The sequence below is a fragment of the Eleginops maclovinus genome, chromosome 9, assembly GCF_036324505.1.
Source record: "Eleginops maclovinus isolate JMC-PN-2008 ecotype Puerto Natales chromosome 9, JC_Emac_rtc_rv5, whole genome shotgun sequence".
Classification (NCBI taxonomy): domain Eukaryota; kingdom Metazoa; phylum Chordata; class Actinopteri; order Perciformes; family Eleginopidae; genus Eleginops; species Eleginops maclovinus.
In genome coordinates, this window is record NC_086357.1 from 8,812,214 (window position 1) to 8,834,378 (window position 22,165).

General features: G+C 40.8%; 1 protein-coding gene across 1 annotated transcript in view; it reads left to right on the plus strand.

Moving 5' to 3' along the window:
* Window positions 1–10,777: 10,777 nt before the first annotated feature.
* LOC134869993 (adenylate cyclase type 1-like) overlaps window positions 10,778–22,165 on the plus strand; it is a 38,582-nt gene continuing 27,194 nt past the window's right edge. Inside the window, exons 1-4 of the mRNA XM_063891986.1 lie at window positions 10,778–11,392; window positions 12,475–12,624; window positions 16,255–16,373; window positions 19,928–20,039. Coding sequence (XP_063748056.1) covers window positions 10,778–11,392; window positions 12,475–12,624; window positions 16,255–16,373; window positions 19,928–20,039 — 996 coding nt within the window. The remainder of the gene's footprint in view (window positions 11,393–12,474; window positions 12,625–16,254; window positions 16,374–19,927; window positions 20,040–22,165) is intronic.

Here is a 22,165-nt window from a genome sequence, read left to right on the forward strand (position 1 = left end):
TTGTGTGTTCATGTTCATGAACATTGCTGCATCAATTCTTGTTACCTTGGATGAAAAACGGAATATCACCAGACTTCTTCTTTAAAAAGACTTCACTAAAAATAGAATTCATACATATTTCAAATATTTTGAACTTCAACATTGTCCTGATCCCCAAGCTGTCCTGATTGTTTATGTTGAGGTCAGCTTGCCCCCTACAGCTGAGAAGTAGCAGTTTAAGGCAGCAGCTAACATTTAGCTCATTATGTAAATGCTAATCATCAGCTGTAGCCCCCGGGGTTCAGAGACGCCCAGATACAACTAAGGCTGGCAAACCAGCTGGCTGCAATAACAATTCTACTACATAAACAAACCAATTTATAGATTGCAAGTTTCCACTGCGCTAATCTGTGAATTTGGTTCCCTGTGCACAGTAAAGCAGCACTGATGTAAACTAGTTATGTCAGTTACTTTGATGGAGCAGCCTCGTCCTCTGTGTATTTTACACTCAGATGAGGCACGCTTCCACTTGTGTTTCCTGCCTGGTGTCATAACATAATCAGATGTGGGGCTCACAGCTGCTCTACCCGAGAGTGTCTCAATGTGTTTGTGCATGTGCTCAGGAAAAGCAGACAGAGGAATACAGCAGGTGGATGAGGAGACATTTTTTGTGGTGTTTTCCAGCACATTAGATTTGAAATGAAACAGTGACTAAGAGGTGAAGCTTCTGACTTTTGTTAGCTTTGTTCAGGTTGAGTTCAGTAGAGTAGTACGTTTTCCATCTGTTCAATCAACAAAATGATCTGTTTCTGTTTCACCCAGCCTGGGTTTATATGATTAGAGGTTACTTTCATGTGGATACTTGAGTGTGAGTGGTGTTACAGATTCGCAATGATTGTTTGATATAGGGACTTTAGCAATCTTTCCCTAATCTTAAAATAACACTTTATTTTTTCACATCCACAAAAAAAGAGGCCCCTCCACCACATTTACTTGAAAGTTTGTTATTTGAGGCTGGATTTTGATCAGTTTTTTGCTTGTAAAAGTATTCCTGAATTGGATTATATCATTTGGAAGAAGATTACAGGGAAAAGGATTTGAACAAACAAATAAATGCAAACTCTGTCAGATTGGGATTGGGTGAATTGGATTAATTCCAATGAAATAGGAATATAGGAAATACATTAAATGTTGGCCGGCAACTTCCGAGCTACCGGTTAATCCTCAGCCCCCCGGAGGCTATTTGCTGCTGTATAGTGCTGCTGTCTTTTCAGCCCCCACTCATTAGCTCCTCCTATGCCAGCTGAGAGCTCTGATCTGCAAACATTGATTGGGATCAATAATTAATTGCTGCTTTAATATTTAACGAGTGCAGCTATAATCTGTAGGGAGATAGCTCGAGTTTTAAGTGTGAAACACACACACACACAGCACCTGGTGGTTTGTGTTTTTTGTCCTGAGCTTTCAGTCAGTGTCACCGACCCGCTGCTGAATATTTGATGTGTCAAGTTGGGAAGTTGACCCGAGAATGTGGTCACCAAGCGTTTCTCTGTCCGGCGATCCAGCATTGATCCACCATATCCTTCTCACTCATCTGAAAAATTCAACTATTGATCTAGACTTCTCTTAACAGTTTGTGAGGAAAAATGCTTTGGCTGTTTCAATTTTAAAAACTCTCTACGAGGTAGAAAGATTCTTACCTTATTAAATATACCTCGTTTGTTTTATTTGTGTATTTGTGTACTGCTGCATAATAAGAACAACATGTGTTTTTCAGGGTCTGGCAGTGGTTCAGTCAGTAGGGGCTTGGACTGGGAATCGTAGGGTCGCCGGTTCAAGTCCCTGAACAGACTTGAATGTGGACTGCTACTTGGAGAGGTCCCAGTTCACCTCCTGGGCCCTGCCATGGTGCGTGCCTTGAGCAGCACCCCCCCTCGCATTGCTCCCTGGGCGCTGTACAATAGCTGCCCACTGCTACTAGTACTGGGTTAATCCTAGGATGGGTTAAATACAGAGGACAGATTTCACTGTGTGCATTTGACCAATAAAGAGGGTTTCATCCACTTGATCGTCCTAACAATCCAGTTTCTTTCCTTGTCAGATTTTGATGTAGCGATGTCGCCATGTTTTTCAGATGTTAAGCAATGCAGTGTTTTGGTGAGTAAATAATGGCATTAAAATAGAATAGTAATTAATTGGAAATATTGTTTAAAGTGCCATTTCACACCTTTATTGAAAAGCTGTTAACACCACACAGTTTTGAAATGATTGACCTTTTAATTTCATATTTTTTAAGGGAACCAAAAGAAATAGGACAACAATAGTGATACTAATTTTTGACAGTCCAATCCTTTGAATTTCAATTTGCTTGAATCTCCACCTGATTCATACCAGCCTGCTTACCTGTTTTTTTTAACATATAGTCTGGTGTTCATGATGCTCTTGATTTAGGATTTATGTTAGTTTTGTTTTTAAACATTGTGCTGTTGTACTGTTCTAAAATATTGAGATTCCATATAAAAAGGGATATTTGTCTCTCTCAACTGAACTGTAGAAGTATGTGTTTTGCCAATTTTCTCCAAAATGATCCATATTGCTAATCAGGTGCCACCATTGTAAGGACAAACAATTGTGATCATTAGAAAAAACAAGCAGACTGTTTTCTAAACATCTGCACCTGATTAATGATTTATTTAGTTTTTTTGTACCGCTATCTGTGCACTTAGACCTTCTACTTTAAGGTGCTTACAGACAGGCTTTCCAAACAAGCATGGCTTTTTCCCAACTGTGTTAAGTAACTTTAAAGAAAATACAGCATCTGATTTGACCAGTATCTGAAGTTCACCAGCTGTGAACAAACGCATCACTTAACATAAATCATGTTAGATCAACATCAACTTCAAAGTTTCAGTGTCTTGTTTGAGTTAAACCGGGTGTAGCATATTGCTAATCATTTCATCTATTTTAAGGTACACCCGCTGTGAAGACACTAAATTAGGTGGATTCTAGCAGACTAAAGTTTTCCCAATTCATTTGTAGTATATAGGTGGTAGCTAATATCTGCCACAACATGGTGGTTATCAAAAGTGGAAGAAGTATTCAAATGTTTTACTAAAAGCTGCAATATTACACTACAAAAATGCTAATGTACCAACTAAAAGTATTAGAGTTTAGGCAATAAAAAGCACTTTAAGTATGTAAGTACTAAAAGCCCCTTTCATTAAAATAATAATGTGTGATAGTATGCAGCATAATTTGAACTACCAAACTTAATAAGCCCTTAGTGAAGCTATCTAACCTAAAAGGCACTTTTCATACTTTTATAATATGAATACATACATAATGTGTATGTGTTTATAGGTTTGATTTGTCACCTAGCTGTCTGACATATTTCCCTTTTCAGACGCACATTTCTACCAAATCATTTGTGGAATCATTTTAATCTTCCTGTGACTCGCCCAAGGGATCCATTCCAAATGTTCATCAGCCGTGACTCTAATAATGTACTAGTCAACAGAGGTTTGAGAACATCATTTTAATAGTTTAGATATTTGTAGATCTGTCATGTCTGGCAAGTCAAATAGTAGCTTTCATGCTAAAGGGGTAGCCACATATACCCAGCGAGATTGCTTTTGTTCTCAAGATTCACTGACAGTAAGATTGTGAGCAAAATCCATTTACCTTTTTCCCTGAGAGAAATCCTGCGGTGTACTCCACTGGCATGACTTTAATCCCACTTTGCAGTCCACAGTGACTTTATTCACTAAAAGCAGAGGCATGGAAGTCATTAGGTTGACGAATGTCGCACCACAGGGAATCGTTATAGTCATTCTCTACCGTATGGTAAAGTATTATTAAGTCACTGTGGCTCGGAGGTGTCGGGAGAATTAAAAGCTTCCTTTTTATTTCAAACACCAGAAGATGTTTATTTCTTCTCATAAGCGGTGAGCATGGGCCCTTTTCATCACCATTGGTATCAGATTCAAGGTTGGGTTTTTTTTGCAGAAGACTTTATCAGTCATTTGGATTCATCTGGAATTTCATCCAATCAGGATCATATTCATATTTAATAGTGTTCATGTACAATTCCCTCTCAGGCACTCCGAGGGAAATTGATAAAAAGCGCCGACAATCTGGCAGGCTTCTTTTAACACAACTGGTGCCATATGAAAGAGTTTTGAAAGTGCATGTATTTTGCACGAGTGTGTGAGTGTGTGTTTAAATAATAGTTGCACTGGAAATGTTCTTCAGCTTCCCTTCGACATATCTTGCTGAGAGAGATGAGAGGAGCTGACATACAGAATTAAAAATATCTCTCAATAGCATTCCCACACATTCACTGCAACCAAAGATACCACACACACACACACACACACACACACACACACACACACACACACACACACACACACACACACACACACACACACACACACACACACACACACACACACACACACACACACACACACACACACACACACTTTACCACACAGCCTAGACACTCTTTTTGTGCCTCTCTCATCTTGTGCATAAGGAAGTATACTTACAATCTGCCAGTAGTTGTGCACTTTAAAAATACATTAAAGCAACAGTGAAGAGGTGTCAAGAACAGCTTTAAAGGTTTTTTTACATGTGGGTTTCCTTTCCTTTCCTAACACCTTTTCTGGGTGTTAAACATGCTAAGATCGTGTAAGAACAAAGCTATTAAGCTATGCACAGCAGTTGTGTAGACAATGCGGTTCATGAGGTCCTTTGGCAGCTGTAGGGATATCAGTGTTTTATGCATGAGAGCTAGGTTCTGTGTTCATCTAAGCCTGTCCTCCAGAACCAGAGAGCTAATTGTGTTTGTATGAATGGCAGCAAGCAAGCTTATTCATGAATACAAACAACACTGCAGCAGCAGTGGATCGCCCCGGTGGAGGGCTCCTATTTATGTGCTGAGGATCTCAGTCTGCTAAGGTCCCGTTTATCTGTCTCTATGTCTCCCTGCCAACTGGCTGCCGTCCTACACACTTACACACACACAAAATCACCTGGCTGGGATTATTAGAGCTGGAGGCCTGACAAATAAAAGCTGGAATTTTGAGGCCGCTGCTAGACTTGGTCTGACATTTTCCAACTTTTTTTTAGATCTCTTTTTTTAACCAATTTAAGGATTTACCTACTAGACACATGCCCACACACAACGTTATACCACAAAGAGTTATCACAATGTCTACCCCCTCCTTCACTCAACCACCTTGTGTCTTTGCATGTTTTTGTGTGGTTTACTCACCTCAGAAGCTTTCATCTGCACAACCTTGATGTCAGAGCCTCAATTTGGAGAAATTTGAGTGAGCGTGACGAGCCGACAGGGCAGGGTGCTGTGTCGCCGCAGCGCAGACAGATACAAACACATCAGCTGCTCTCATCATTTCTAAGCACCTGAAAGAAAGTCAGAAAGAGAGACAGACAGAGAGAGAGGGTGTCAGATTGGGAAACACCTAAGCAGCGTATCAGTCACAACTGCAAGCCTTACTGCCTCTGTTGCCACGGCAACGGGGGACTGTCAAGGCAAACTGGCAGGAAGGATGGTCCGAAAAATCTGTAGCTGTCACTTACTTCAGGAGAGAGGGTCAGAGAGAGAGAGAACTGCCTGGCTGCCGTATCACTTCACTATATTTCACTTGACTTCACAGGTATGATGCTAAACAGGACAAATGAGACTCTTGGAAATGAGCTGCTGTGGATATGACATAATGCTCTATTTGATATTCCATAACAACTTAAAGCTGTTTAACGTTCAATTATAGAGTTATAAACCAGATTGAAATCAGCTGATGATTCTTTCCACAGATAAGAGATGTTCTTGGAGAGAAATTTAGCGCATTTAAATTAGACACTAATAAAGTTTGGTCCTACAAACACAATCTAATGAGGCTGAAGACATGAGATAAACGTAGTCATTGCTGGAACCTGCCTCCTCAGTTTGTAGAAGCATATCAGAGAGACAATGTCATTTTAAACAGAAATTTGTTGAGTCCAAATTGGAAGGGCTGTATGTATCCTCCCTAAATATTTCAAATATTACATAGGCCCAGTCTGAAAGAAGTCCTGCACACAGTCCACACAACATTTTTGTTTATTTATTTTCAATACCTTGCTGCCCAAAGAGATGGTAAAAATGTATTTGAAGGGATGTGCATAAGGCCGACAGAACATTGTCATAACTCTCTCATCACAATGAATTGACCCCTGTCATTAACATGAATGAATCCTTGAGTAATTTGTTAATCACCCCTAACTAAATATTATATAGTTGGCCAAAAGAAATGTAATGAAAATAGAAACCATCATTCATAAAGACTCATTCATGGTCCTGAGAGGTGTCAAGTATGGTTATGCACACCCCTTCAAATAAAGCTAAACCCATACAGTACAGTATATGTGGATGCACTGTGATGGAAACTTCTGGAGCAATGGAAATGAAACTCAGAGAGACATACGGGAGAGCTGGAACTTTAATGGCAAACACTGAAGGCTTATTATGAAGTTAAAGGCCAGAGAATTGACAAGACATGTGCTGCAGCCACGAGCAATGTTGGGTGTAACGCGTTACAAAAGTAACAGAGATACAGTAATGTTTTGCAGTAACACGCATTACTTCTGACATTTTGGCAATATAATACCCGTTACAATTCTCAGTAACGCAGTTACAACACATTTTAATCCGAAATGATGTGGTGTTTTGTTTTTTTTAAGAATTCACAAACATCACGAGACATTCCGACACCAGAGAAATGAGTGTGCAGGTAGAATAGTAACTCAGTAAGCCTGTTTACTATTGGTTTAGAGAGCTGCAGAAACAGATTCGCGATTGAGAGCTGCAGGCTCGGAGAAAAGAAAAGAAAAAGACACGAGTGCGCGCAGGCCGAAACAACAGAAGGTAACTTTCTCTCCGTCTGCTATACTGCTTGAAGTTCAGAGACTCGTGGCAGAGTGTTGAAGATATGCTCTGTCCTCTGTGGAATCGCCGGCTTTTAGAAAGCTTGTCAGCAAAATCCTCGTTAACACACCAACGACAAGGTGAGCTAACTTTGCAATAGAGACTCGTTCATATACAGCAGGTTACAGGGCCGCGCAGAAGCTCCACTAACATGTTATTAATGACAAACAGTGACGTCATGTTACCGGTATCGAATATTATTCAGCCCACTTAAACGGAGCATGAGATTAATATCCAGCATGAATTTAATTTCTAGCTCTTTTGTTAATTTTCAGCATGAACTGCCAGATAGATAGATAGCTTTAATTAATGAGTTATTTTTGTGAAAGTAACAAAAAGTAGTGTAACGCATTACATATCGGAGACAGTAATAATGAAATGTACCTTATTACTTTAAAAAGACAGTAATAAGTCATATGTTCTGTATTACATTTTGGAATTAACTTGCCCAACACTGGCCACGAGTTGACAGAGCGGTTGCCCGACCAATTCTGAAGATCTCTACTACAATACGAGGTTTTAACTAGTTCAGAGTGTATAATCAACATTCTACATCAGCGAGACTAGAAAAATATGGATCCTCAATCTAAGTAAAGCTGTCGAGCATGAGAAAATAATGTATGTCAGGGTACCTACTTTCCAGACAAGAAGGGCTACTAGATGTCCCTAAACAATAAATTAGCTCATATCAGCGTGTGCTCGGTTAGAAACTGTCAACAACAAAGTGCTCAAGCTGCCCCTCCTTAAGGGAGATTACAGCAGCCCCAAGGCCAAAGGACTATGCCATGGGAATAGAGACAGAGGAAGGAGAAAAGAATGAAGTAGGTCAAAGGTTAAACACCTAAGCAAAATATTCCCTTACACGCACAAGCATCATATGTAGTTCAAGTTCATTACTGACATGGAAATAGAAGTGCATTACAACTTTAACAAATTAATCCATTTCCAGCTACTGTATTGGGACTGTTTAAACTTTTTTTTTCAAAGTCAAGAATTAACTTCAATCATTTTAATGAGGCTTCTGGAGGAAAAAGAAGGAATCTAAATATATGCAGGATGTATATTGGTTCAGAGCATCAGCACAACTTTAATCTGGTTCAAACAAAACGCCTATTTTCTGCTTTAGGTTTATACATTCATCGCACACTTATAATGTAATACGCAGAAAAAGAGGGCTTAAGTAAAACAAGAGCTTCGGTTCTTTTAAAGAAATTACAAAAAGCCACTTAAAATCACGTTACTTTGTCAAAAGGGAAATAACCTTGGCCTCATGTTACAGTACATAGTTTGTTCATGTTTACATAGGGATAGAAGTTATGTTTTCATTATAACCTGATATTGTTAATATAATATTTCACTTAGGAACTCCCTTTCCCATTATTCTGGACCTTCACAAGTTAAACACATCAGACCAACAAAACAGTTGATGGGGTCAAAGGTTGCGTCTAGCTCAGACATGTCTGCGATATAAGCAGAACAGAGAGAAGCAAAGCTGTTATTGTTTTCAGACCGCAGAGGTTGAAATATCAGTTCAAAGTACTTTAGCAGAGAGCTTTAGTGAGTGCTATGGATAAAATAAGGTTTGTTCCCATGCTGAATCATTTTCATGTGGGCTGTGTTTTTTTGAGCTAACACAGTAATGTTAGTTTTGTGAAAAATTATCTGTTATTGTTGTTTACTTTTGTTCAAATGATTTCTTACACATTTTAACTTGTAAATCATGGCTGCTTATTGGAATGATAAACCCTTGAAAGTGACCAAATAGTGCTAATGGTTGTTTTGAGGTCAGACTGTCTTTCTTCTCACCGTTGTGATCCAGCCCCTGCCACTCATCGATTTAAAAACAAGTTGGACGATAGTAGATTGACCACATAGTAATTGACTGTGTGGATGTAGTGACTTTTTTGTTAGGAGGGCTCAAAGTGCTTCACATTGACTTCTTCATTGATGAGCCGCTTCATTGATTACCTCAGAGATCTTCACGATCTGAGAAACACTCAGCCACAAAAAGCAAGGTCACCGGTCAGGCTACGAAAATACTTGCTTTTGTCTCCTATACGTTTGTATGTGCGCTAAAGAGAAGCTGTTGATCACTTTGATAGCATGTTATTTTTGACCTCTTGTCCGATCACACAATTAACACTGACGTAAAGCGGAGAGAAGCAGGAATTACTGTAAAAACATCTTCATCCTCAAGTAATTAGCTGTAAACTATTACTTAATGACAGTATATATATTTTGTTTCCATCTTGATTTTAATCTCCTATGCATTTCACACATATCATTATCTTTTCTCCATGTTTTCCTACATTAATATAGCATGTTAATACACCTATTATAATAGAGGCCTATTTGTATTTATTACAACTAATTAATTTCTACTTCAAGGACTTCTTAAACTGAAATATATGTTTAAAAAAAAAACTAATGCACATAAACTAGCCATTTTGTATGACTCATTTCAATTTTTTACAAGCATATTTTTGGTTATCCTGAATATGCCTGCTCATTATATCCTTATATAACATGTTTTTTGACTTTTTTCAATGCCAATTATTGCATTTTGCTGCTGCAGCTGCTGCTATTTTGAGGACCATTTATCCCTCCCTCATTTCCCATGTTTTAATCCACAGTTCTTTTGAGTGATTTTTGTTGAAGTTGTCACTTGCATATTTATAGTCTGCTCTTGGTTCGAGATACTGAGTTACACTCTCCACTGATGAGCATTTTTTCTCTATAAGGATATGATGTATGCAACCAGATTCATTCTTGTAGGTGTTTTAATTTAAACTTAAAGCCACATCAACAGCATAATACAAGAAATGCACACAACATCCCAAAAATGCATGCTCAAAATATGCAAATATGTACAAAGCATGCCCTCATTTATAACAATGGTACATCACATTTTAACATGCAAGTCATCATTCTTACATTTTCACAGTACATTGGGTAAGAGAGTGCTTTATTTAGCCTTCAGACTATTACCTTCCCTCTCTAGTGTTTTTTTTTCTGCAAATCCTCTCCTTGAATTGAGCACTTGACTGTGCAATAACATATATGAGGGGTAGAGATGCGGGAAAGACCAAATTGTTGCTATATTGGACCATCCACCGGTGCAGCTGGGCTATTTTTAGCCGGGAACTACATCAGCTCTGACTGCAGACACTGTGAGGGGAAATCACCAGCGCTGTTTTGCTGCTGTCTTCACATAACCACTGACATTTCACTAAACCAAATTAAAGCAGGAGAAGCACATGGGAGTATTTAATATTTACTGTAGGCTTTGTGTGTTTGCGCGTCTCAGTGGGGAGAGGAAGAGGGGTAGAAAGTAAACCCGGGAAGATTTGTCAATTATTTATTTATTTTTTGGAAGGACTGTTCCCCGAGCCTCTTGGTGAGCAGTTTTGATTTTGATCACAAGCGCGTCGGATGGAGCAGGATCACCCGTAAACCGGCGTGAAGCACCGCGGGTGGTCCGAGAAAGAGAGAGAGAGAGAGAGAGAGAGAGAGAGAGAGAGAGAGAGAGAGAGAGAGAGAGAGAGAGAGAGAGAGAGAGAGAGAGAGGGGCGCGTGCTGCACATTGGTCGGGCTACTTTCCTGACGACACACTAACAATCGTCAACCTGTGGATAGGGCGCGAGCGTTGCTCTGCTGTCTCCACTGCCACCCTCTCCCCCTCCTCTGACACCGAGCCCGACCCTCGGACATCCAGGACACATGAACTGGGAGAGGGTGCCGGTTCGATTCCCGAGCGGAGGAGGACAGAAACCGAAAAGTTGAGCGGCTCGTGCGCAAAATCCCCGCTTCATGAATGGCCGGAACATGGAAGGGATGCCAGTTGAAAGAGCCAAGACCCGGCGGAGGAAGAGTCACTGCCCGGCCGGTGCACGCCTGGGCGCCGTCGCCTGCGAGGACGAATTCAACAGCCAGGAGCTGGAGGCACTCTTCCAGAACTACAACCTGAAGCTGGAGCAGACCGCCACCCTCAAGGCGCTGGCTGTGCTCATCGTGGCCGCATCGTCACTGTCCCTGGTGGAGCTGCTCTCCAGCCCGCGCCTCACCTTGTCCAAGGGCTCCTACCCGGTGCACTGCGTGGTCTTCCTGTCGCTGTTCATCGTCACCAACGTCAAGTACCTGCAGGTGACGCAGCTGCAACAGATCGCGAAGCTGGCGCTGCTCTTCAGCTTCACCTTTGCGCTGCTCTGCTGCCCCTTCCCGCTGGCGCTCGGCACGTCGGAGCTGATGAGCGCCGCTGCCCCTGAGCAAGGCGTGTGGCAGCTCATGCTCGTCACCCTCGTGGCTTACGTGCTGCTGCCGGTGCGGACGCTGCTCGCGGTGCTGTTCGGGGTGATGCTGGCGACGTCTCACTTCATTGTGATCGCGACATCGTTCACGGGGAGGAAACAAAAACTGTGGAGACCGGTAAGCGCAGCACCTGCAACCCGCTTTGTCCTTCACTTACTCCCCCAACTCTGTTGACTAAAGCTTAGCTCTTTCACTTGAGACAGAATCACATTAAGTAGGGGGTTTGTTAAGCTTCCATTTCTTTCAAAAAGTGCAGTCCAAGTACCCTTGAGCAAGTTGGAAGGGCTCAGCTGGGCTTTAAAGTATGAATGTGAAGTTGTGCCAAGAAACAGCATGCTCATGGCATGATGCAGTGTACCCTGGTGTTAAAAAAAAAACAGCATCAATGACCGATGTTAGCCTCAGGATACTGTGTACCAGTGAAAGCAGCATAACGTTTCACTTTTCAGTAATGAAGCAGACAAGGAGCTGTCCAGCTGCCAGTGCTGAAACACAACTTAGTGCTGGTCCTTGTGCCAGAGCTCGTAGGTAAAAGGGATCATTCAATTAGTAAGTATCCAGGTTATGTAACATCTCCAGATTGCTAGTCCAATAATAGAGTAGTTCACAACAATTTTTGGCATAAGACAAGCTATGTCTATTTACTGAACAGATTTCATTCGATAGTTCAACCCGAGAACATTAATCCTTCTGAAACATTACAATTAAAACTGAAGAAATTAACTTCAAATTAGTTTTTTCCTGTCAATCAACCAGAGTGAAGTGGTATTTTGTTGTGTCATCCATCTTGCTGGTTCGGATGAGAGTGTTTCTTCTCCGATCTTTCACCTCTGACCCCTGAGGAATCAACGTCACAGATTGGCTCCACAGCTCATCCTCCAAATGAACTGTTTGCGACGATCAATAGTCTTTGATCATTAATCAATAATGCACTTTATCTGCCAGCCATTCCACTGTGTGGCTTTTGTTCTTTAAGTCGCACCTACAGTATGAGTGATGTTGTAATCAATGTTGCTGGCCTGGATGTCTGCCATTTAATCCATCCTATGGATTAATCAAGGATTGTGGGGTCTAATCCAGCCAGGATGTATGATTGCATACAGAAATGCACATATGGACATGTGTGTTCCCTCCGGCTCACATGCAGTATGCAGATGCTGACAGCTTTATGTGGCATGTCTGTTCTTGTTTGTGTGCAGCTGGTGGCCAACGCGGTGCTGTTCACCAGCGTCAACTTGTCCGGGGTGTTTGTGAGGATTCTCACCGAACGCACCCAGAGGAAAGTCTTCCTGCAAGCCCGCAACTGCATCGAGGAGAGGCTGCGGCTGGAGGATGAGAACGAGAAGCAGGTGAATTAGCACAAAATAACCACAAAAACCACGGATGCATAAAAACAGAGTGAGATGTGATGCATCGACACCTCATCTTAAACCCATATGTTCATCAAAGTTTTTTTTTTTTTAAGGTTTCAGGTGCCAATGTATTCTAACAACCTGCCCACAGGCACACAGTTACTATGACAGCAGCTATTTAAGGAAAGAACAATTACTGTGGCACATGCAACAGCGCCACACTTTCCACCCCCTCTCCGTGCACACACACTCACGGAGCGACTTAATAAAGCAACAATGAGGCAACTTAAACACACAAAACACTTTGTTATGAACACACCTACACCACATAGAGAATTAATTACCCCACGTGTGTAATATGCCTCCGAACACGCCTCACCTTCGTTCTACACAACACTGGTGAGCGCACACTTCCCACCTGCGCTTTGTAGATTGGATGATGATATGCTGTGTTTCCCCCAGCAGTAACAGGCTCCCTTCTGACAGGTAATTACACAAGCAGATTGCTTTCATGGCCTCCCCACTCCAGTAAAGGTCACAGTTTATCTGGGTGAGTGAAACACAAACAGAAGCCTGATTGGGATTTATCAACAGCCAGCCAACAACCAGTTTGCTGTCCACAGAGACAAAACAAAAACAACGTCTCGGATTTGAATTTCAACCGTCAAACAGGTCTGGTTATCACTCGGATGTTTGCGCGGGTCTGTGCTTTGAGCCGGATCCATAGGATTTATTGATTCCTGCACATGTGAGGGCTATGCGCTGAATGTCTGGGTGGTGAATTGACTCCTCAGTTCAATAGTAATCTCACAGCGCAGAGGCAATGCGTAGTTTCCTTCTCTATTGCTCAAACAGTGACATCTCTAATAAGTGCTAAGGATACAAAAAGTTGGCCAATGTGACTGCAACAAATCAACCCCACCACAAAGCTTTAGCTTTTTCTGAACCATATCGCAGTCTTCGTTTCCTTATGTTTATGGCTCCATTTTTAGCACTGCTGTGTTGTGTTCGACCATCAAAAGTTCACAATAGACCTAGTTTTAAAAATCAGTCCCAGTTTAAGGTCTACTTATGATCTTTTTTTCGAGTAATTTAAGCAGCCATTGAGCTGATGAGGACAAAGTGTACAGTACAAATCCTTTTCCCCAGTCTATGGTTTAGTTGGATACTATTATGCTTATGTGCCCAAAACTACTGGTCAAAGATTAAAATAGGTTTGAAAAAAAAGTAAACGTAACTAATTTGCCCCAAAAGTCTTATCTCTATGTGGAACTTCAGTGATTTGTCTTATTTTTTACAGTGTTTAATGGGTTTCGTACTTTTGTACGCTGAAGACCGTAAATCACGTACAAAAAGCTAGTGAACATTGAATAAAGACATTTTTTTGAACGACTGTGACTTTCATAACTTTAAAAATAAACTTTAATGCTTAAACATACCACACGTTAAAACCAAATATTAGCATTTCAACTTATCCCCCCAAAACATTATTACAATATAAACAATTCATAAACATCAATTAGATTCTTATCCACATATCTAGTATATCACTAACAGAAGTAGGAGTAGACTCTTTCTTGCCTTCCTGTTGCCTTCTGTTTTCATTGATATATTTACCTTTTTAAAACTTGGTTTGAATTTCGTAAACAAATGTTACGAATCTTCTGTGTTTTTGTGTTGTCAGTAAGCCTAAAGAAAAAAAACACTTCATTTTTCCTGACTAAGCTTTCGTATTATACTTTGTCCAAACAAACTGGATTCCCTCAGTTCAGTTTTTCAATGAAGTTTTTGTGGGAATTCCCCTCTGTTGTAAAGCTCGAAGACAAGGAATATTAATTTTTAATGAGGTTGAAAGTGAGCTCATTAATAATAAACCGCTATGAGGAGAGGCAGAATCTAACAGAGCACACAGTGAATTAAGCCTGGGACAGATCGGAGAAATGGGAAATATAACACGGTCAGAAAGGAGGAATGGATGAGCTTAATAAAGCAGGTTCAATTATTTTTTATTAAGACAACAACACATTAAACTGAGATTACCCTGATTTTTTACACCTCACACACACACACACACACACACACACACACACACACACACACACACACACACACACACACACACACACACACACACACACACACATTTAGGTAAAGCTCAAGCACATATGGACAAACACAGCCTTTATCGGTAACTGTGATGGCTGTTTCTAAAAATTGCTTTTCGCTCCTCATTGATGGCTGAGGAGCAGTTGTGTGAATGGACGTGTTATGTGAAAGTGTCGGAGGGAGACACCGGAGAGCCCCGGGTGCTTTTATATCCTGCTTTTCAACAACTTTTCAGCAGAGCCGCCTGATGATTCATTGTGCAATCACAACCGTTTGACATCCTGCAAGAGTTTCAAGAGTACTTAATGCTGCTGCAACTGAGACCTTTCACACACACAGAAACAAATATGCTGATCTGGTTAGTCACTACTTCAGACAAGTGCAGGAAGGACTCATTTTGATTATTCATGAACGATACTCCTCAGACTGAAATTCCAAATAAACTTCAGTTTGAGTTTCATAGATTAAAGGGTTTATTCCAGTATTTCCTATAGGAATGAGGTCATGCAGATTTTTGTAAAGTTGTGTAAGTCAGACAGGTGGATGGACCTGTTTTAATGCTAAAGGCCACAGTATGCATTCGGGTAGCTAAACCTAACCTTACTATGTTTGGCAAAATCACCCATTTTCAGATGTCCCACTTATTTCAACTACACTATAGATTTCAATTTAGGTACATATAAAGCTAGAATGCAAAAATGGCAAATGTTTTTTTATTTCTAATCTTGTTCTCTGAGGATTTTTGTTTTGTTTTATACAACTGTAAATGGAGTATGTTTGGGTTCAGGGATGATATTCATGTTAGATGATGAATCAGCTCAATATTTTCTTTGTTAGTCATAAAATGTTGGAAAATTGTGTGAAAATACCCATCATACTTTCCTGAATGACGAGTTAGTGTCTTTAGTTTGCCAACAATCAGATACTAGGGATAGGAAATATGAAGAAAATGAAATATCACAACACCTGTGACCAAATTCCTCGATAAAGTTGAATTGCAATGGTATGTTATGGTAATTTATGGACGCGTCAAAGCTGTAATAAACTTTACAATGTTATTAAACAAAGAATATCAAAGAAATCCTGTTTGAGCAGTTGGAGAAATGGGGAGACAGAGGGGAAGATGCGGGACTCAGGCCGGATTTGAACCTGGTAGGCCTATATGGCTGCCAGCTCTACCCACTGAGCTATACGACGGCCAACAAACAACTTCAACATTCAACTGATGCAACCAAAATGACTCCTAGGTTTATTGAATAATCACTTAACATATGTCATAGACAAAGGAGTATACTTCATTTGTTTTTTTCATGCTGCATGAATACAAACATTCAATATGTTCAGTTCAAAGTTCTAACTGTTCTTCTCCTCCTCCTCCTCCTCCTCCTCCTCCTCCTCCTCCTCCTCCTCCTCCTCCTTCTTCTTCTTCTTCTTCTTCTTCTTCTTCTTCTTCTTCTTCTTCTTCTTCTTCTTCTTCTTCTTCTTCTTCTTCTTCTTCTGTTTTAACCCTTCCCTTCTTAGGAGCGTCTTCTGATGAGCCTACTGCCCAGGAATGTTGCTATGGAGATGAAGGAGGACTTTCTGAAGCCGCCTGAGCGGATTTTTCACAAGATCTACATCCAACGTCATGACAATGTCAGGTACGGGGGTGTCATGACAACTGTGGACCGCTGAGGTATGCGGAGTGTTTTGATCCTATTGCCACCGTCTGTGACGTCAGGGTCAAGAATAGAAGAAGAGCTATTAAAGTTAGCCATTAAGGCAGACGCAATTAAACTACTTAAAGGTTAAAGGGAGAAGGACGGAGCGCTGTTGCCGACACCTGTAGACTAGAAAAGCTCCTCATTAGCCATTTCTGGTGTTGTTGGAGATATATTTGTGAATTTAGAAATGCTGTAAAGCAGTGACTGTTAAGTGTATTTTTAGATGCTTTAAGGAGGTATTTTCTAAAGATACATCTACTGGTTTTCAGGAGTTTTCCACCAGTGGAGGTAACGTTGAGGCTATATCAAAACTATGAAGCACGTTGGTGACATTTTACCACATATTTCATCACATCCTCTTGGCTTTTCCATTAGCATTATGGAGCTTTACAGTTTCAGCACATTGTTGTGTAGCTGTTTTGATAGAACTTTACTGTTCTGATTTACTCTTACAGCAGGCCGCTTTTGTCAGTGGGTAACCTCAGAATATATATCGGATGTTAACAAGACGTTGGTGATCCTAAAGCCAAACACGTGTTGTTTATAGCGTCCAAGGACTTACTCCTCTCTGATTTATATAGCCTTTACATCTGAAAATGTTTGGGTTATGGACAAAACACAGACTTTGAAGATATTACTTTGAGCTCTGGAAAACTTTTTTCGCATATTTCCAGACATCTTATAGACAAAACAATGTATTGACTGTATAATCTTTCCCTGATTTGCCATTTATTTATTTGAAAGAAGGATATCATTCTCGTTCTATTTTTGCAGTTTTTTCTCAGATTTAAATTATTGTAAGTTGTATATATATATATATATATATATATTTTTTTTTTAATATAATGAATAACTAGTTAATCAGGTGATTTGTTAAAGTCCTGAACTAAAGATGATTAATACTTAAAACAATCATTTTTGGGCAGCCCTATCCCTGTGAATGATCAGCCTTTTCAGCAGCCACCTCTATTGCACTTGTAATGAAAACAACATTACAGAGCATGAGAACCTGGCCTGACTTTGAGCTGATTACAATCCAACAAGGCAGAGATGAGACATGGAGAGCTGTACCACTGCTGCTGAGTGTGGGAGTGTAGGGCTAGGTAGCATGTCAACAGCACTCCTGTCAAGAGACCACTCTCCCTCTCTCTATGTCTGTCTATCCGCTCGGCTCCCACGCTGCTCGGGAACATCGCCGCCCGCTCACCAGCCTTGCTGCTGCATTGGCACTTGGCCAAACATCATGCTTCTGCACCCAGCGAGCCAGCTCCCGCCTGTCTCCAAGGAGCCGCTACAAACACACACGTGTACCCGTAAGCACATGGGGATAGAAAAAAAGCTTTATTTTGCAGAGGAGGGGCGTGACATCTCCCCGATCTGGCCCTTCTTTGAAGTGGCCCTGAGAACGTTTGATCGCATACCTATTTAGCTTCGCCACCGGTCTGCTCTCCCCCGCCTACCCCTTCCCACCACCACCACCTTTCTGCCCTCTTATCCCCTTCTTCTTCTTCTTCTTCTTCTTGTTCTTGTTATTCTTGTTCTTGTTCTTGTTCTTGTTCTTGTTCTTGTTCTTGTTCTTGTTCTTCTTGTTCTTCTTGTTCTTGTTCTTGTTCTTCTTCTTCTTGTTCTTCTTCTTCTTCACCGACCACACAGCAGCACAACCTGCAGAACACCGCCATTCAGAGACAAATCACACAACAGAGCTCTTTTGTCGAGCAGCAGTCGTGATCCTGGCTTTGCATACATCAGGCTCCTGAGCAACTATACCGCACTGAAAAAAAAAGAGCATGGCAACTCTATCACGATGCTCCTCTCTTTTCACACTACTGGGTTTCAAACATCAGTACTTGTATAGCATCGACCAAAATGATTCCCAAACTCCAATTAATGCAAAATGTAAAGTGAGCAAAGATCTCTGGGATACATCTTGTTAACCTACTCTTTGATCAAATAGCCCCTTTTTTCAAGCAGAATGTTGCAAATTACAGACCATTTACTGAGGCAAACTCCATGCATAACTGCTGGTGTTGAGACCTTCAACTTCTTCAAATACTTCCAACACGCAACGTAAACACCTGAGAAAGACCTGTAGAAGAATAAGGAACCCTTAATCATCAAACTGAGGGGAAATGTACATTCTGCATTCAACCCGTCCTAGTGTTAGGAGCAATGGGCTGCCATATGTACAGTGCCTGAGGAGCAGTATAGGAAACGGTGCCTGGCTCAGGGACAACTTGGTAGCACTTGATCTTGCAGGGACTTGAACCGGTGACCTTCCGGTTCCCAAGTCAAATCCATTCGAATTTTGCCCCCACCGCCCATAAGGCCCTTTAATGGCCTTCTAATGGCCCTTGGGAATTATGACTCTTGTCTGTCAAGAGCAAAGCAAAACTATTTTGTCATTGGAGGAGGTTGGATTTGATGGATAAACAAAAACAAATTTGGCCCGACAATGCTTTCGTTCCAAAAGTAGCAGCCATGGACGGTATAGTGTGTGGTATCAGGATTTTAGTTTAGCATGTAACATTGGCTGGTATTTGGTCATAAAGTACTGAAGTCATTAACATGTTGACTTGTTGATGCCACTAGATGGAAATCTACTTAAGTGGGGATCTATATATACGTAAACTATAATCTTACTCTTCAAATTACACTTGTGAAGCTGTAGATATTGAGAAAAAGATTTCACTACTTTGTTAAAATATTTATTTCTAGTCCAAAGTGGTAGCTCAAACCTTCCTTATGCTGACCCACAAAATGTTCCACTTATAAGCTCGTTCCACAGTTTCAATTGCATCCCACAAATTTCATAGTGTTTGCTCTGTTGTCATGGAAATACCAACTGTGGTGTCTCCATCTGCTAAAAGAGGCTTTGAGATGCGGATAAAATCTTTGGAGAAGGCATTGATGGGCATTGAGTTAAAATGTAGACATCCTTTAAACAGTTTCTCAGATCAGAAAATTCAGGAAGGTTTTTTTAGGGAAATTGTCTAAAGTAAAACAGCAGCAATAAATATTGTTGTGATATCAGTATCAACAAATCCTACCCAGCTCTGCACACGGCTTTATCCTTGATGCGTTACTCCACTGGGAGCAGTGATTTTTGGTTTTTATGTTTAGACTGAATGTCAATAAGATCCATAACACCTTGTTTGGTTGCCATCTGAGCAAATTAATGAGGGGCTAAGTAGCTTTCAACACCATCCTCATCCCCACTACAGCAGCAGGCAATTCAGACCTGTAATTGATTTAGAGCTTGGCCGAGAAGACGATTCCTCTTATCAGGGATTCAATTATGGTACTCTTGCTTCGCTTTTGATCGCCATTAGTTAATTTCTCTGCTTCAGTGTGACCTGTGGGTATTTTGTTTTCAGAAAAAGGGAGAAGAATAAGAGTAGTTTCCTTCCTTGAGGACATGAGGAAATCTGCTGTCAGGACATATAGAGCTCTTGACATCAGATAATAACTCCTCCTTGTCTTCCTTCTGACAGCATCCTGTTTGCAGACATCGTGGGTTTCACCAGCTTGGCTTCTCAGTGTACTGCTCAGGAACTGGTCAAGCTGCTCAACGAACTCTTCGGGAAGTTTGATGAGCTGGCAACAGTAAGTGCTCTCCCATCCCCCGCTGCTACCCCTTAGTGGATGTGCTTCATAATTAAAATATGAAAATAAGTGGATAATCAAGCACATTGTGATCAGGGTGCTTCTAGATGCTTCAATGATAGCCTTTTTCTCAAGTGACGCATCTCCAATGATTGATAGGTAATTAAAATAGATAAACATGTACAGGTGGTTTGAATTATTATACAAATAGTCTTCTCAGGATTTGATTCCAAACTCTTACATTTTATTCCACACTGTAATATTTAATGTAGTGTAAAGGGGGTTCGCTGCACAGTTTTATGATGAAACAGCTGCCTGCTAACGAGAATGCTGACAGCTATAAATTTGAAGGCACTAAAACCACAGCAGTGGACTGAAGGGAACTGCAGAGTTAGCAAGAAACCCCGTTTCACATTACACAGTCATTTCAGCTATTGTTTGTATTAAAATATTGATTAAAGCGGCTTTAAATGTGGCTGTAGGAGTAATATAACCACGTACTGAGATGACTTAAACCATCTTTGGGATTACTGCACTTTCTTACTTTATGTTTTACATTGTAATTTTTCTTATTTGACATTTTTACAAATGTAATTTTGTTTTTAGACATATTCATTGTACATTGTTCAAGGGAGCCTGATATAAAAGATTTTCAGTGCCAACAACTTCTTCTCTTTTGCATGTTTTAAAATGTATAAGCTGATTCATACACAGGTATAAATATTTACAACGTATCGGTGGAGTCTTGGCATTGCTGTCCTTCAGTCGTTTCAAAATAAACTTCTGTCTTCACAGGAAAATACTTTGACATTAAAGGGGCCCTATTATGCTAATTTTCCGGTTTCATAATTTCAGTTGTCCCTCTACTGTGACATTTCTACAAGCTTTCATATTCAAAAAGCTCTTTACTTTTCTTATAATGCATGTGCTGCAGCACCTCTTTTCACCCTCTTTCTGAAACCAGAGACCAGTCTGCTCTGATTGGTTAGCTGTCCGGCTCTGTTGTGATTGATCAACGACATGTCCCGCCCCTTCAATCACCACCAGCCAATCACGTACAATGTGTTGGAGCTCCAGCCGATAAAAGTATGAGTATTACGTAGTGATGTCACTATGTTACAGAAGTAAACAAAGGAGTACAATGGAGGTGTGTCAGGCAGAGGGGGAGTGTGTGGGAGAGAAACTCCCTCTGGTGTGAACTTATGACGGATTGTAGCCTTTGCAGACCATTCACATGCATAAACATGTGTATGTAACAAATGAAAAACTAAAAAAAGCATAATAAAGCTCCTTCTGTGGTTTAAGTTAAAAACCACAGAAGGAAAAAGGCCCTTCTTTACTTTGGAAGTTATGTGACAAGTAATCAATCCTGGTTTCATAGGGGACACAAACAGCAGATTGCTTTTGTGGGATATACATTATATGAATTACAGTGCAATGCTATCAGAAGTTTGAGAACAGTCTGAAACAAAAAAGGCCTGCTAGGACATGAAATGCTTTGTTAAGTTCTGCAGCTGATTTATTATGCCAAGCCATATATTGATCCAATGGTGCAAGTCAAGCTGGATGGACTGAGAAGGAGGAGGAGAAGGAGGAGGAGGAGATGAAGGTCAAGAACGAGAATGAACTGGAAGAGAGGGAGAGATGAGTGAACTGATTCTTTGACAGAGCGGAGATAAGACCTGAGGAGGTGGTGTGTGTTTGTTAGTGTGTGTAGGAGCACTACTGGGACTACTGCACTTGATATAAGGAGCTTTTGTGTGAATTGTTGCACACATTGGAGTCAATAAGCCTGTGTGGTGTTGTTTATGGGAAAAAGAGATTACATGAGTGATAGGTTATCTGCCGCTAGACTACTATTGTATTAATACTGCATGAGACACACACACACACACACACACACACACACACACACACACACACACACACACACACACACACACACACACACACACACACACACACACACACACACACACACACACACACACACACACACACACACACACACAAAGTTCTATCATTCGCATTACAGTCGGCTTAAGACTGCCTCAACACATGCACATACACACTAATACACACACAGTTTATAACCCCTGTGGTGAAGTACTATTTCTGATGTCTAC